The sequence below is a fragment of the Rhinatrema bivittatum genome, chromosome 3, assembly GCF_901001135.1.
Source record: "Rhinatrema bivittatum chromosome 3, aRhiBiv1.1, whole genome shotgun sequence".
NCBI classification, from domain to species: Eukaryota; Metazoa; Chordata; class Amphibia; order Gymnophiona; family Rhinatrematidae; genus Rhinatrema; species Rhinatrema bivittatum.
The window spans coordinates 147416631-147434316 of record NC_042617.1 but is presented as its reverse complement, the minus strand read 5'-3'; the positions used below and the strand labels follow the sequence as shown (position 1 = coordinate 147434316).

Sequence of the window (17686 nt, the reverse complement as noted above, 5' to 3'; positions counted from 1 at the left end):
CTGCATACAGAGACTCTGGCTTGTTGCAGTTTCCAATTCAGTTTTTGTCTGCATGCTTCTAGTTATGCGATTTGGTCTCTTTATTCTTTGTTAGGTGAGGGTCAGCACATGTGATTCAGGTGAGGTTTTCTGCTGGCGTATAGTTTCTGTGTAGGGCTCTATAGCAGCCTGGCTTGGTCCATTTTCCTAATAGATGTATTGGTGTCTTAAGGCCTGGTGTAATATTTCAGTGTTGCCTTTTCTTAGGTAAGGTGGTTACTGTTAAGTGCTGGAAATTGGTGCTGTTTTGGTGTGGGATGTTTACTATTTATGCAATTTCTGTTCAGACAGAATATGTATCTTTTCCTTGTGTCATTTTAAACAAAATAATTACCCGACCTTTACTTTTTATTTCCGCCGTGAATTGTAATGAGCAGTGTGTCACACATGTGAGCGTGGCCTGTCAGGTGTGTCACGATGGGAAAAAGGTTGAGAACCACTGCCCTAAATGATAGGGGTGATATGATAGATATTTACATTTCAGTTTGATCTAAAGGCTCAATTTGGGTTGTCAGTGGAAAAATTAGAAAAGAATTGAAGAAATAAAAATTGAAAATCACTGGGACTCGTTTTTACACACACACAAAAAAAGGGGGGCAATTTTTAGTCTGGCAACTCAAGACCCTTCCTTTAGAGAACCAGCTGAATAAATCAAGATCACTGGAGCTGAATCTTGAAAATTACACGCTAACTTACATGGAGAGAATCCCTGATGCTTATATTTCATGGATTGGCACACGTGGCTCAGGAATCCTCTGGATAAAGGCATAAGATGGCAGATCCTCTTGTCTCAGAGGCAGAGGAAGGTGCAAGTGCACATCACATAAACTTTGAATCACGGGGTTCCTAGAAGATGTTAAAAAAAAATCACTTCTACAATGTATTGCCACAGGTTTTCGAGATATTAAGGATTTGATATAGTTTTTATAATGATTTTCACCAGATTAAGAACTGGCTGGGTGAGGTGGGGTACTGAGTCTTGGATCTGGGAGGCGTTACTACAGCACTGTCTTCTAAAATTGATAAGCTGGATAAAAACTTGAAACAATTTGCAGATCATGTAACTGATTTGGAGTTGAGGTCAAGAAGAAATATCAAGTTCACTAGTTTCCCAAAAGGATCAGAAAATGGAGACATTAAAGTGATGAAAGATTCTTCAGCATAGTTTGGGGAAAGGAGACTAAATTGTTGAACATGAGAACACACGCTCAGAGAACCCCCAGGTCTGGTTTCCAGAAGTCTCCAAGCATCAAGGCAGATAATAACATTTTTAAGATTACAAGTTAAAGAACAACTTGAGAGCAGTCTAGGACAAAGGTCAGCATACTGGGAAGGGAAAATCTCATTCATTCTACGAAGATTTGTCACGTACAATAACAATATGACAGTGTTTTATGGCAGCGAGAAGAGTCCTTATGCAGAGTGAAGTAAAATACATTTGAGAATCTTTTTTTTTTTTTTTTTGCTGGGCTCATTGAGTGGCAGAACAAAATATCTATGGGTTTTTTTTTTGGTTTGGTTTTTTTTAATTTGGATTTTAGGTTTAATTACTATCCTCTTCCAAATCTGAGCTCAAGGAGAGCTGTAATTCAGGTACTGTATACAACTGAGATTTTTTTTTTTTATATCACAAGTGAAAAGGAAGGTTTTCATCCTATGTCACAACGAGGAACCAGTGGATCAAGTAGAACATGCAGGCTGCAAAACAAGATGCTTGCTTGTTCTATTTAGCTCTCGCCCTTTCATTGATAGCTCAAGGCAAGCTACATTAATATACTGTAGGCATTTCCCTGTACCCACAGAGCTTACAATCTAAGGACCTGGTTTACAAAGGCCTTTCTCCCATTCTGTGTCAATGAGGCCCTGAGTTTGTACCTGAGGCAACGGAGGGTGAAGTGACTGTCACAAGGAGCGGCAAGCAGTGGGATTTGAACCCCAAGTTCTCAGCCTGCTGCTGTAACCATATTGGATTAGCTTTCCTTCTCTCTTCTTGAGACATTTTAGAGCCCTTCTGTTTGCCTGGGCATGTGTCAGTGATAGGTATAATGGACAACAAATGTTGAATGTTAATGTTACAAGTTAAAACACTGAGTGATGCTAGAGGTACTGAAAATATTCAAATAGCCACAAAACTACAATTTAAAATGAGAGAAAATCTAAAAATGGAAAATATATTCTGGAGACACAAAAACCTTAAAGAATGGATTAAAATGCACTTTTTAAGGGTATCTCTAAGATGTTGTTTTTAACTTAATGAAGATGTGTTAGTATTTTACAGTGAAGATAAAGGCGTAGGGAGTGCAAGGAGTCGGTGCACATTTTTAAACTGTATTTCTTCAGTGGTTAATTCAGGCAAGGGGATTCTCTGTGTTAACATTGATATTTCAGAGATGTGCCCAAGGTGAGGGGCGATGGGGATGAGAGTAGTTGCTTTGTCCCACTGCTTTGTTTGAAATATGTTTATTGAAGTTGACTTTGAGTTATACAAATGACAAATATTTAAACATTTTAAAGCAAGCCCAGACAACCCCTCCTATCCTCCCCCCTTCTCCTACCCTCAGCTTCCCGAGTCAATACCTCATAAATGGTTGACGCATACCAAAGCTCATTCCAGAACACAAGGGGCTGCGAACAATCTGTTAAGCTCAAGTTATGACAACCAGAGGTAACTGGTGATGGAAAATAGAACTTTTTCCCCGGGGGTCTCCATTGTCATCTCGCTTTCCTTCTTAATCTACAGGGGGAAGACATTTTTTTAAGAGGCCCAGATTTTGTGAACTTGAACCTGCTGCTTCTTAGATTCTTCTCTAATAGAGGCCATTTCTAATAAATAAACCTCCAAGAAAAGAGTTTTTTCATAACTCAAATGATGGGCTTCTACTTTGTAACCAGTGTCTTAGAATGAGACGCAATGCAACCAAGCAAGCCTTAATTAGCAACATTTGGTGAGACATCCAAAGTTGTTGTGGGATCCATGTATCCTAAAAGGCAAAAGGCTGCAGACCACTCTACTATGGGAACCTAAATCAATTCAAAGAGTGTTTTTTTTTTTTTTCATAGTTCTAAAATGTTTAGCCTCACAATCTCACAAACAATGAATAAAGGATGTGGGCGAGCATGTACATTTTAAACAACAACTTTATATTTTCTGCAAAGACTTTGGCCAAAATACTGCCCGATGTAAAACCTTAATGTGATTATACATTGTATGGCCTTTCTGTTTAAGAGAGCACATTCTAACATATATCCTCTACCGTTGGCATGATCAGCAGGTCTCCGGACCATATGTTTGCAAGCTTTGTATAGATGTCATACATGCTCATCTCATGTATAAATTTGTACAATCTGGAAATAGAAATGGTGTTTCTTGCCAATAGATACAAGCATTGAAAAGCTCCACTAACAAGATTTTCTATACCATAAGACAATATAGTCCTCCCATAACTTTGAAGCTGCAAGTAAGACAAATAATTCAGTTTTTATCAAAATTCAGATGTTCCACACCGTTAAGGATGAAAGCTGCCCAGTTGCAGATTAATAAAGGGCATAATAATTCACCATCCCTTGAGTGTGCAGGATATGAAACATACAACCCATGTTCCCACATGGAAAAAAGGGGATTACTGACCATGGGCAAACAAAGGGACACCTAAGTTTCCTCCAAATCGTCCTCATTGCAGTGCATAACAAGGATTGTTTGACAGTCCTGGGCAGTTTCCCCATAGTAGAATGAAGGAGATAGGGTAGGTCTTAGGCTGTATAGAAAAGGTTTTTCCAAAGCTGCGATCGACCCAACCATTCCCTTAACACCAACAATAAACAAGCATAATTATAGGAGCGTAGGTCCACAAACCTCATTCCCCCCCCCCCCTCCCTTCATCCGTAGAAGCAAACATCATTGAGAATTTCAGCCGCGCCCTTTCAAAAAAAAGTTAACAGTCTCTGTAATAACTTTAGATCCTTTCTCGGGATCACAAATGGAACCATTTGTAATCTCTCTACAAAATTTTGGGAATTATCATTTTAACTAGCGTTAAATGTCCCACAAAGGACGGGGAAGGGAACCTAGCTGCTCCATTTTTTGCCAAATCTCTTGAATCAAAGGTTTAAAGTTAAACTTGTACCATAGTTTGGGGAAGCAATTAATCCTAATCGTATCAGATGCCCAATTTAAAGGAAATTTGACCAGTTATTCTTTAATTTCCCATGATATCCAAAGCTTCAGATTTATTGAGATTTAACCGTAATCCAGAGAAAACTACCAAAAGTTGAAATGTAATTTAGTTCCTTAGGTAGCACAGTTTTAGCCTTTATTAACAACATATCATCTGCAAAAAGCATAATCTTCAACTCTGTACTACCTGTCCCTACTCTAGTGATTTCATCATCTTTAAGTTTACGAACTAGGGGATCAAAGGATAACATGAAAGGTAAGGACCACCTCACTCTGTACCACTGTTAATGGGGGAAAGTGTTTTTTTTTTTTTTAAGGCTAGCATTTTGAGGGGTAGGCTTTAGTATAAAGGAGAGAACCCACCAAATCTACTTGGCAGCAATTGTGGCTTGCAAGATCCTTGTTTAAAGCAATATTTTGAAGACTTGCTTTTTGAAGGAACCAGATTAGTTTATAGTTTATTTAGGTTTTCTATACCGTTACATCAGTCTAAAAAGAACATCACAATGGTGTACGTTTTAACATAAAATACAACAAAATACACTAAATACAATTTATATCAAAACCATTAAATCTTAAAATAATAATCGTTAATATATCCTTAAAATAATATACAAAAATTCATAAAATACTAAGGTACTAAAAGCAGCTAAATAACAAATTAAAATAAGATTTGGCTTGATCGTATCTTCTCATGCCTCTGTGTATGCGCATGTAAAAAGCCATGTCTTTAGGTCTGCTAGAACCTTTTTAGACTTGATAGCTGTACTGAATATGGCTTCAGATTTTTGGATGAATAGACCTACATTTCAAATTGTTTCTTTAAATATGAATTTTCCTATAAATCATTTTTTTGGGCAAATGTTACTCTTTTTCATTTGACACAAAAAACACGGGAAATGGCATCCTCTTTAAGCTGCTTTTCTCAAAAGCAATGCATAACAGCTATAATTAGTCTGTAAAGTGCTTCCAGCCACTTAGATTGGCTTTGGAGATAGGGAAATACATACCGTACTTGAAGTGTCTGAAAAGCAGAATATAAATCAAATTTACAATGCATGTACTTGTCCAGAGGGTAAGTGGGTGATAGTTGATATATTGTTTTTCAGAGTTTCATATATAATTCTCATATTATGGACCCAGTGATCGAATTATTCTTCTAGCTCGGTGAATTCCAGTCCTCGAGTGCCACAAACAGGCCAGGTTTTCAGGATATTCACAATGAATATGCATGAGCGATTTGCATGCACTGCCTCCATTGTATGCAAATCTCTCATACATATTCATTGTGAATATCCTGAAAACTTGGCCTGTTATACTAGAGGCCTGGAGTTTGCCATCACTGCTCTAGCTAGTTCACAAATGTTTAGTGTGACAGTGTTTTGGGATTTGATTTCAATGAGGTTTGGACTTTTAAGATTGGTGAAACCAGATAGAAGAAATGTGAAAACCTCTCATTTCTTATTAAAACTGATAAGATTTAAAGCTGCAGGATGTTGCATGACTTAGAAGTCTGTATACAATGTGCTATTTGAGATTTTGAGTATATTATGGGTTGATTGTGAATGCTGGGAGAGTATGGGATTTATATTTTTGGTATTGGTTGAGATAGTAAGGTATTAACCTTCACGGCCTTAGAGCTTTTTTATATTTGTTTTTATTGCAATGGGATAAGTATTATGGATGAAATTTGTGATCCACCTTGAACCAAGGTACCCTTTTGTGCCTGTGTAGTTAAATTGTATCATTCCACAGGTAAGGATTATACTTTTTCACTTTTCTTTATCGGCCAGTAGTCTTCAAAACTGTAGAGAGGATATAAATTGCACCAACTTTAATCATTCTAACTTGGTTACATTTAAATTTCCGGGCTATACAATGAGCAATAATGGTGGAAAAGTGTGGTGAAGTCTGTAGCACAGGTGGTTTGATATGGCAGAAAGGCAGTGTTTAGAGGTGGTGTCATTTCAGATGGCATCTGCAATAAAGTAAGTTTTATGCCTTTAAATCAGGAATTAGCAGCTAGAGAGAGGATATGAGTAGAAGACATTTTATCTGAAGCTCCATTATCCAAACACCCATTGTATGGAAATAATGGACTTGTCTGCATTCTGTTATTCGGAAAAACAGCAACTATCCCTAAATTGCTGCATGGATGTCCCACCCTGCAAGTACCTCTATCTCCTCTTGTTTTGCTTAAGTCAGTTTGTTAGCAGATGGAGCTGTGGCCAATCAGCAGCTTTCCTTGATGCCTCTTTTTTGAGCGCCTTTGGCAGTGGTGCTGTTGGCAGAAGAGGCCAAAAGGTCTTTTAGACACAGAAATCTGTGCTGATGTTGGAGCAGATGTCGTGGTGAACCTGCTGTCCAAGACATCTGCCTTTTTGTCTGGAGGGGCTGTTGATGCATTTGTACGTCGTTCTATCTGCTTTGGCAGTGCCGTCCTTGACATGTTTTTAAATAAAGTGACTCTTGTCATGTGTCATTGGGCCACCAGTTTTTGGGACCTTGACTCTGCTTTGAAAGCAGAAGCGCATACAGGAATCGGGCTGTATTGTGCTTATATAGGGGGTGTCTTTCTTTCCCTTGTTCTGTCGAACTATACTTGATTAGCTTTTAACAAATTGTAACTTGCTTTTATACTCTTGGTGGAAAAGCATGTCAGAAATACATGTTGATGAGGATGATACAGAATGTGATAATGCTGTAGAAAATGGTTTATACAGATCATTTTCAAGGCTGGTATAAACTGATTTCTCTCACCACCTCAAACAAAAAGCTAATTGCTAGGTTGAATGGGAACTTTGGCATAGTTAGTAGGGCATGATCCAACTTTCTTGAATTTTTAAATACCTTTTTTAGTTTTAAAAACAAGGCTATAATATGTTTGAACTAATGGTGAAAAAAAGAAATTGTACATTTTAATTTTTATTAAATTTATAAACCACTTTTTTTTTTTTTTTTTTTACAGGAAACCCAAAATGAAATAGCATAGCTCATTAAGGGTTAATAGAAAAGCAGTGTGTTTTATTGTGGTAGAATGGGCTTTGGTTTTAAGGGAGTTGACATTGAATAGTATAGTGTATATTGTTTTAAATGTTTCAAAAGATGTGTAAGCCAATTATGCTCATATGCTGTACAGAAGGATCTCTCTATAAATAGTTAATGCACATGGGTGTAAAATAGGGGAAAAATTTACTTGTGCAAGACCGGAAGGGGAAATCATTTTTATGTTGCAATATTTTAGTTTTAAACCGCTGACAAGTGCTGTTGGAAGGAATCCCCTGGGAATCAAGTCAGCCAGTGGTTTGTATTCCTTTTGGTGTACTGAAACCTGTGAGTGGTCCTTTTTTTCCCCCCACACATTGTAAATGCATGTATGTACGAGATACGATGTAAGCCAGATAAAGCCTGGATGTAGGAAACGGGCTTCTCCAGTTCTACCGATCTCGTACTGTTACCGAGGTTTATTCCTACAAAGTGACAGGCCGAATACAGTACGGTACGCTCGGTGCTTTTCTGTAAACTCTCCAACTTTAATATCCTAGCGATATTAAGTCGGAGGAACCAAAAAAAAATCTGCCTGCCGGTCAGCGGTTAGCAAAACGGATGCTCAATTTTACCAGCGTCCTTTTTCCTTAACCCCGTGGCTGTCAGTGGGTTCGAAAAAAGACGCCGGTAAAATTGAGTGTCGGTTGTCCAGACCCACTGACAGCCAACCCTAGCGCCTCCCTTATTAGCGTGACCTCTCATTTAAATACTGAATCGCGCGCCCAGGAGAGGTGGGCTCGCGTCGGGAGAGCGGGTGCTCAACACGGAGCGCCCGCTCTCCCAAGTTTCTTTCTGTACCGGCCTGTGAGAATGGTAAAGGCTGGATAAAACAGGTCTCTACCTACACGATGGTAAACTCTTTCTGTATTTGGTTGGTGGTCTTCACTCTTCAGCTAACCTTTTTATTAGGTGTTATAAAGTGTTAAATGTCCCGTTCTCTCTCCTTTTTGTTTGCTATCCCCCCCCAGGGTGGTGATGCTGCTTGCACAAGTTGCAGAAGGACCCTGTTTTGCAGAGGGTGAGCCTCCTGAAGCATGTGTTTTGCACCAAGGGGTGCATTGAGAGCTAAGGGCATGCTGTGAAAGTTACTTTACAAGCATGGTGTGCTGTGCTGTGCTGACCTACTCTGCATCCTGCCGGACAGGCAACAGGGCTTATCCCCTTTCTGGTTGCTTTTGGAAACATCTCTGAACCCTTAAACCAAATGTCTCAAAAGCTCTGGGTCTGGATCTTTTATTTATTTATATTTTAAATCCAACCTTCCTGGTTAAACTACAATTTCAAGGCATCTGTTTATTAGCCAGTAGAGATGTGCAGCGATACTGCACCGCTGCGAGGGGGGGATGCCGAAAAATGGATTTTTCTGAAATTTCGGAAAAATTGTGTTCGTTTTTTGGGTCCTCCGAACCAGGACGAATTAGACACACATCCCTATTAGCCAGTTGGATCCTCTGCTGTGATACGTGTTCGTTTCATAGGTGGAGGCTTATGTCCTCCCGGCACTGCCGTGGCTTAGGCATTACAGCCCAAACCCCCATCAAGGGTTTGGTTTCTAGAAGAAAGCAAAACAAGTGCTTCAGCAGTTGGGTCTGGTTGGGCGCTTATAGGGGCCATTTGAAACTTTTTTTTATTTTTTTGGCTGTTTTGAAATTGATAAACTTCGGCAGGCGTGCACAGTGAGAAAAAGAAGCACTTGGGAAAGAAACCGTGCAAATGCGCAACTTGGCCAAAAGCTTTCAGCACTACTTCTGGGGTTTTTTTCCTACAACAGAGCTCAAAAAGTTGACCTGGAGAGCTGATCCTGTTCCAGTGTCTTTTTAGCAGCTCAGTCTGTTCTAAATCTAAATGTGATTAATCCTTTTGAAAACTGCCCAGAGAATACTGTATTGAGTTTAAATCAAATCCGGGTGCGGCAGCACATGATGAACTGCTTTAGTGGTTGTGGACCGGCGCCACAGTCACAAGACCTGCTCATAAGTGGCCTCATGAGGGGCATTGAACATCTGGAGTTCCTGGAAGCTGCCGGATGTTTGTTTGTCTGAAAGCACCAGGAGCAAAGTAGCAGTGATCAGTGGGCACTGAGCCAATGGGAAGCGCAGTCAATTATCATATTGGGGCCTGGATCCCGCTCTGAGTGAAGCTGGGGATGGGGGTGCAGCAGGAAAATGGGTAACGGAAGAGACACAAAGAAACCAGGGAAGAGGATGTGATGATGGAAAAGGAAGGTGAGGTATGGAGGGGGCAGATGAAGAGGAAGAAACATTGGCCTAGCATTCCTCATGCCCTCTCTCCAACTTCTTCAGAATTCTCTCCCCTTCTCTCTAGCCTCATATTCATGTGCTTGCCCTCTTTTTCTCTCTTTGTATTTTTCTTCTGCATCCTTTTCTCCCTCTTCCCTTTTTTGTTCCTTATCCCTGTCCCTTCTTGATTGGCTTTCCTATTTTTTTTTTACTTCAATTTTGCCTTGACCTTTTTAGCAAAAGTGGTGCTCTTGCCAGTATATAAACTAATGTTCACTAAACAACAACAAAATATCTGTTCCCTTCCGAGAATATCATTAACTACCAACCATCAAGGGAACTCCCTGATGTGCGGTTGTTATATGTGAGGAAACCATTCTGTAATTCTCATTTAATAGCTGCCGATTTTTTTTTTTTTCTTCAAAGACTTTATTTTAAATATACTTTTTTAATTTCTTTTTATTAAACTATGTACTTCCTGTGCATGTTAAGAATATGTCCTCACCCTGGCGGTCAGCTCAACCTTTTTTTAGCGTTCTCGCTTCCTGATGTCAGTACTTATCGGTTCTAGACGAACTCCTGCCGCTTCTGTAAAGTTGAAGCCACAACTTTACAGAAACAGCAGGGACACTGAATAAATGACTGTGCACTTGGCCTGCAGTTGCGCTTCATGGAAGGCAACAGAGGCACGACTGTGTGCAGGTTACAAATATTTGTTGTATGTGAATTGCCAAGCTGGCATGTGACACTCTATCACGCAGTTCAGCACGTGTGGAGAGAGAGCAGTCTTCACTCGCTAGTGATGGGGACTGATCACTTACAGGAAGCACCAGACTTCAGGTTGGAGCGAAATCAATCGCTTTGGAAATCATGTGCCTTTCTTGCTAAACACTTTCTTTTCTGCATCATATGAGAGGGCAATTTTTTTTTTTTTTTTACAGAAAAATACCCTGTAAAGAAAAACTAGGATTAAAAAGTACCATGGAACATTTTTGGCAGATTTTTTTTTTTTTCTTTTTAAATATTTGATGGGAAAGAGCCCCACAGTGTTCTCTCTATGGATGTTTTTCCTTGCATGGTGGGGTCCTGTGGAGGAATTTTCCCCTCTTAAAATTGCAGGAAACACAATTTGGACAAGGACCACACCATTTCAAAATAGTGCCGGCAAACAAACTTGCAGGTTTTCTGTACCTTGTTTTGGCCCTCCCATTTTTTAATTCTGACCCTGACTTGCATCAGCATAACCCCATTGAAATGCTTTAATTTTATACCTTACTTGTTTATCATTCAGAAAAATAAACCTGGAGGCCATCAGTGACCTCGCTAGAAAACATCGTTTTCTAGCGAATTGGCTGTCAAATTCCCCATTCCTTACCCAGATAAAAGTGCACATGGAGATCAACCATGCATATACTCTTAGCCCACCTACCTCATACCCAGCTATCGGAGGAGAGAAATAACACATGTAGATCATACTTTCAAATCCCCACACATTGTTTTTCAGAGGGGGAAAAGTGAGTGTAAATACCCATGGGTACTTTTTCCCTGGGCAGTTTTCAAAGGGAAAATATACTCGTACTTGAGAACTGATGCAGAGGCCATGGGTAAAAGTACCCAAAGTATCTCCCTTCAGGTCTGCTAGATTAGTGAGTGCTGCAGAGTGTCTTGAGGATAGAAATGTAATTTTTGCTGTTTGCACATCTATGTAACAATTGCCTTCCATAATGTGCATATTACAGAGCAGTCAGTAACATGGTCAAGAATCTATCTTCAAGTAAAATGTTTGAGCTCTACTAATTGCTAAATCCATAACCTGCCTAGTAAAGTGCCTGCTGTGAAGTATCCCATCTTGTGTTCTAATCCTTGCAAGGTGCTCAAAGCTTTGTGTTGGTATAATATTGCTTCATCTTTAACCATTTGGCATAAATGGGGGGCTTCATTTTAATGTGAGACTTTTTTGGATATGTGTGGTAATGACTTTTTTCCAAATATACTTTCGTAAATCAACTCTAACAAAGTTCAGACATCTTGTCAATAATTTCTGGACTCAAAGCCAGGGCAACAAGAACACTTCAACTCAGCAAGAGGTTTAAAATTTAATTTATTTTGGCTTTTTAAAGAAGAGTCAAAGACAAGTGTTCCTGGGAGTTGCTATATGCCCTCTATCTGTAATAACTAGCATCTCAATGGATATATGACATGCCCTGACTTTTATAATCAAAATACAGCACTACTGAAGTTTCCAGAATGAATGACGTGACTGCCCAAAGACTTATTTACAAAGATACATTATGCTGTTGTCATGACAATCTATCATGTATAGGAAATGCTTGTGAGGCCACCCCTCAACTGAGAATTCTTCTAACCCTGTTAATCCTCCCACCATAAAAGTTCCTTTATCAATCTGGCTTTGATGCACTGTGTTCTTCTGTTCTTCTCTTGATAATCTTTGTTGTGTAAACAAATCGCAAGTCTGTGGCTTCAATAGGAGTTAGGCCTGAATTCCGTTTCTTGGCACCAGGATTTAATTAAAACTGTAACTTTAAAAGAAGAATCTTTTCACCTGGCTCCTGTCCGTTGAGATATGCATTTGTAAGACAAAAGCCTGCATCCTGGACCCAGCTTCCCTATATTGTGGTGCAAACATGGTCATTGATGCCTTCCTGGCCTGTAATTATAGGCTTTGCAGAGCCTACAAGTTTCCAGATCTTTCACATTCTTTGAGTCTGTGATAGTCAGAAAGTCACTATATTTCAGCAGTTGTCAGTGTGAATCAGCCTTCTGAGGATTCTAGAAATGGCTGAATAAGCCCCAGTTCTGAACCAGAATTATGAATTATATCAATCTGCTTGAAATAGTTCCCCACCCGTTTACAGAATTTATTTTTTCTAGGGTTTTCAGGATTCCTCTCTCAGCAGAATTTATCAGGGAGCATTCTCGCAATGAGAACCCTCTGGTAGGGACCCAGCATTGAGGTAGTGTTCCCAGGACATAGTCCCCCAAAGCACTGCACAGTTCATGGAATTTCCCCTTCAGTGTTCAAAATGAGATCCTGTGTGTATGGGCTCCCCCAGGGGCCTCAGATCCCAGTCTGACCCTGTATGGAGTATGGCAAGGCTTCCCAAACCTGTCCTGGGGACCCCACATCCAGTCAGCTTTTCAGAATATCCTCAGTGAATATGCATGAGATACATTTGCATGCCATACAGACTCAGTATATGTACATATGTATATGTACTCAGTATATGTACAGTAAGGGTCCGGAAAGAAAGCCTTTCCGGACCCTTACTGATTCTCCTACACCAAATACAGCAAGACTGATCATCATCCATTAAACTGATATAGACATTAACAACCACCGCAAAGTTCTACTTCTTGTTAAACTTCTATCATCCTCTTCTTCTACTCCCAGTTAGAATCATCCCTGTTTTATTGTAACTTCTTTTTCTGAGCACTTGTTATAATTTGTTATAATTTGTTAAAGTTGTAATGTATACGCTCAAGTTATAGTTATGTATTGCTCACCCCTTGTTTTATGTAAACCGACATGATACGAACTCCGTGAATGCCGGTATAGAAAAAACACAAATAAATAAATGTCATACATATTCATTGTGGATATTCTGAAAAACCGAATGGCTGTGGGGTCCCCAGGACAGGTTTGGGAAGCTCTGGAGTATATGCAGCTTGAAGAGCACCTGAAAACAATCGGGGTAGGAACAAGATTCCTGATACCATATTGGGGGAATTTATTTATTTTTACAGAAATAAGATTTAAAATCACATGTATCATGTGAATATTAACTGAGTCACAATTGGTTTTTTTTTTTTTGAGGGTTCAGCATATTTGCATGTTACAAGTCACAAACAAGATGCAGATACATTAAATACAATTATAACAAGGGACCTTTGTTTTATAGTTTTATTTTCCAGGAAATTTCAATGTTATAATGAAGAAAATCAGCAGAAAAATGATTTAACACATGAGAAAAATCAGTGGAAGTCCTTTTTTTTTTTTTTTTTTTTTCCCTTGCTGATTTTGTTTTGTTATTACAGTGGAATTCCCACCGGAAAAAAAAAATTGAAAACAAAAGTCCCTAACTTAAGGTTCAAGAAAGATAAGTAAATGTGGCTCTCGAAGATCTCTTTGTGGCTAAAGTAACTTTAGTGACAAGACTGGAATGTGTTGTGCACCGCCTAGAATCTTTAATAGAATAGAAGTGTTGTAAATGAAGGGAAGGTCCTGTCTGTAGCTGCAGTAATAGCACTGTCAATGCTAGCCCCTTCAGCTATATTGAAATACTGCCTTTAAGCAGAATACGGTAGCAAAAGGAAATCCTCCATCAATCTGCTGCTGCATGCTGAGCAGAAGAGTGGCCGTGCATCTCTCCCGCGGTGCTGTTCCCTCTCCCTTCTCATCATAGGCTTACAGAAACTGGCTGTGAATCGGATGTTATCACATAGCAGGGATTCTCTGCGCACTTCCATCTGCGCTCTGCTAAGTTTCAGATTTGACTGGTGCTGTGGGGGGGGGGGTTTGTCTTGAAACTTAAAATTTTGTAACAGTGCGCTCTCAACTGAGCAGTTCAGTAGGTTGCAGGTGTAAAATGTAATCCAAAGCCATGCATATTAAACCACCTCCCTCCGGCTGTTTGTTTAACCGTTCTTGGTATCCCAGGTGCCTCGTGCTACAGTGGGTGTGGTAAAGACCACAAAATTCCACTCTCATCGGGAAATTAACCCTGACCCCCTATAGAATTACTGGGGGTCAAGTTGAAGCAGTTGTGCATTTTACCTCTCTCCCCCCTTTCCCATCTCGCTGGATCTGTTCCTTGAAAATATTTAACAAGTTGTTTCACAATCTACTGTGGGAGAAGCTAGGGAACCAGGATTTTATATTTTTTTTTTTTCTGTACACACAATGTTGAAACAAGATGAATGATTTCACCTGACAGGCAGAGTAGCAGCCCATGTGAATTTACAAAGTTAATTGTTATGATACATTTGCACTCATTTTTGAGGTAGCTTTTTATGGAGTATATAGAAATTCCTGAAAAGTAATGCCACGCATAAAGTCAGTGTCTCGTGGGAGTAGTAAGCTAGTAATTACCCTAGGTTTCACTATAACATGCTGTGACGGTAATTGTACTCATTAAATTTTATAATGTACTCATAGTGGCCCAACTAGATGCCTTTTGTTTTGAGCATGGTGGTGTCCTGTGGGTAGGAAATGCTCATTATCCCTACCTGCATTACATTTCTCTGTATTTTAAAAAAAAAAAGGTGCGATGGATAATATTAACTTTGAGTCCAGCATTTTTTGTTTGTAACCTCCCTGAAACAACCCCCCTCACACACACACAATTCACTCTCTTTGAAATTCCCTCCCTCCCCAAAGAGCATGCTGCTTGGAGCTGTGCTTGAACCCTCACCGGCCCATGAACTGGGAGGGTCTGTGCCTCGGGCAGCAGTAGCCATCTTGCCTCGAGCGTGTACCACCTCTGCAGTGCACCCAGGCCCAACTGGCCTCAAGGGATCCTCTCCACCAAGTTATATATATATATATAGTACTACATTCTGAGCCAAGGGACTCGCCCACAGTCTAACCAGGTCCAGTCCACTGACCAATCATGCATAAAGGATCAGGAAATACCCTTTCCTATTGCTTGCTATTACTTAACTGACCTACAGCAAGCCTGATCTCGGTTTACATGGGGTGGTTTGTGTTTATAAATCCATTCTGAATATCCCCAAGGTATTTGTTCAGCCTTTCTACTTTTTTTTTTTTTTTTCCCCAAAGCCTAACCTACTGTAGTACAGTGGCGCTAGACTGGTCCTGGAGAGTAATGGATTCTTTGAAAGCTCTGGACCTCCCTAAATGTGACCAGGCACTGGGAGTCAGATGCTAGTTCCAAACTTCTAACCACATCTGGAGGGGGGCGGGGCGGCGTCTACCTGGGACGTGAGGGATAGGATAGGTGGGAAGGTGGAAGGGCCAGAGGTAAGTACTCTTTAACAACCAATGGGGACGATGGGTGTGGCGGGGGCAGCAAGTCTTTTTTTTTTTTTTAAAGCTTTCTTTGGGCCGCAAAACCAAGCTTGGCCTCAATTGGTTTGAGGGTGGGCGATCAGACAGCCAGACCCACTCTCCTTTTCTCTCTTTTCTTTTTTCTTTGACTGTGGCCACTTAAGCAACTATATTATTTTGAATATAGCCACGTATGCTGAGTTATCCAGATAACTTTAAAGCTAACTGGCTCTATTCAAACCTAGCTGGTTAGATTTACAAGTTGCCTGTTTAAAGTTAGCCAGAAAGCTTTAATCATCGATATTCAGCAGGATGTTTATCCTGCTGAATATCCCAAATAACATAGCCAGCTAACTTTTTAGCCTGATGGATACATTTTAGGGTTTTTTGAATATTGAACTGACTATGATTTTATTTGTTTTCAAGGTCAGCGTGAAGCTCGATTGCAATCACTCCAGAATCTGATGATGTCCATCGACAGAAGCACAGGGACTCACTTTGAGATGGCATCTTTTGTGGAGGAGAGCCTGATGAAAGACCTGCTCCATTACCTCGTGCCCTACTCTGATTCTTTGGGCATGAACGAACAAGAGCTGCCGAACCTGCTGAGCTTGTTCAAGGGAGGCAATATCACCGTCCTCTCGGACCCCTATCCCAGGGTGGCTTCCATTCTGGATCAAATGAGAGAGCTGTACCAGCTGATCAATTCCCAGGAACTGAAAGAAGGGCAGCGGAGGCTCACCAGACTGCATATCCACACCCTTGCCTTTCAGGCCATCATAGTCGCCAAGGGCTCCGTGTGGAAGAACACCATGTCCGCCACAGCCAAGGCTTCTCTTACTGCCAATCGGCATGTCTGTGGCTCCATGCAGATTGATACCAGCAAGGCCAAGCTGATCATGGATGATTCCTTCTCCATCAGCCGTGAGCTTGGCAGCCAGAGGATTTCATTCAAAGAGAGCAGTCCAGTATCCTGCTGGGAGGAGAACAACTATGAGATCTGCATTGCCCCGGTGTTAGTGTGTACTGAAGTCTTCCAGACTGCGGGTGGAGGAGACAATATCTCGGCTGCAGGTCTGGTGCTGCAGATCTAACAGCAAAACTAGCTGGACAAAACTAGGAATGGTTTGATTTTTCCAAATAAACATGGCCTTATTTTTTATAAATTGAACCAGAAAAGAGACTTTTTTTTTTTTCCTCCCCCCCCCTTAACTTTTGTGGGAAAAAGCAATAATTCACTTGCTGTTTTCTGAGCCGTGTGTTTTCTTCACACTGATAAACCAGAATGTGTTTAATGCATTTGGTGTTGATGGATATTGGTTTTATAAGCTGTGAGTTTGAATTTAAAAATTATATAAAGGTCAATTTTTTTTTTTTTTTTAAAGGCTGAGCATTTGAGTAGTTTTAAGAAATTGAATGTGTGTTCATTTTTCCCTTTGACCATTCCATAGGTAAGCATCAGTGTACACGCCAAATGTTGTGGGGTTTTTGTTTTTTGGTTTTTTTTTTCAAGTGCTTAATTTACCCATCCAAGGCTTAGCTGTGTGGAACTGCAACATCCCTGCCCCATAGTGCTCTGAACTACAGTGTAGCCCATGGGGAAGCTGAAGCATTCAGGGAATAATCATCTGTTCTTACACGGGCAACTTTCATTGCATCATCTAGAGCTATCCAGGCATCTGCAACTTCTTAGCAGCTTACTGGGTCGTGCCATTCACCTATTGAGGATCATTTTAAAAAATATTAAAGTTCTCATTTGGTTTTTCTGCTGCTGGTTGGTCTCTGCCACCCCTTCTCAAACATCTGTGCATAAAATGCTTGCTCCTTGGCTGGAACCTAGGGAAGTTCAGAATTTGACAAAAAAAAAAAAAATGGTACACAGCCAGTAAGAAAGAAAAAATATTAAGGGGAGGGCCTGATTTTTATTTTGTCCAAAGGATTTATTATATTGCATTATAAATTTATATATCTAAACCTTGCACACACCCAGCAACATTTCTGGGATACGGTAAAAGCATTTGGATGAGCTAAAGTGAACTGGTGCTTCAGCTGAGAAAGTAGTGTGGGATGATTGGCAAAACGGTTTCTTCACTTAAGTGCCCTCTTGTTTTTCCTTTCTTTTGGGATTGAATTATTTTCCATTCAGCTATTCTAAAT

General features: G+C 40.2%; 1 protein-coding gene across 1 annotated transcript in view; it reads left to right on the top strand.

Moving 5' to 3' along the window:
• Nucleotides 1-17401, top strand: part of LOC115087096 (ADP-dependent glucokinase-like) — a 45357-nt gene extending 27956 nt beyond the window's left edge. Inside the window, exon 6 of the mRNA XM_029593825.1 lies at nucleotides 15956-17401. Within this exon, the coding sequence (XP_029449685.1) occupies nucleotides 15956-16623 (668 nt within the window). The 3' untranslated portion in view covers nucleotides 16624-17401. The remainder of the gene's footprint in view (nucleotides 1-15955) is intronic.
• The last annotated feature ends 285 nt before the right edge of the window (nucleotides 17402-17686 follow it).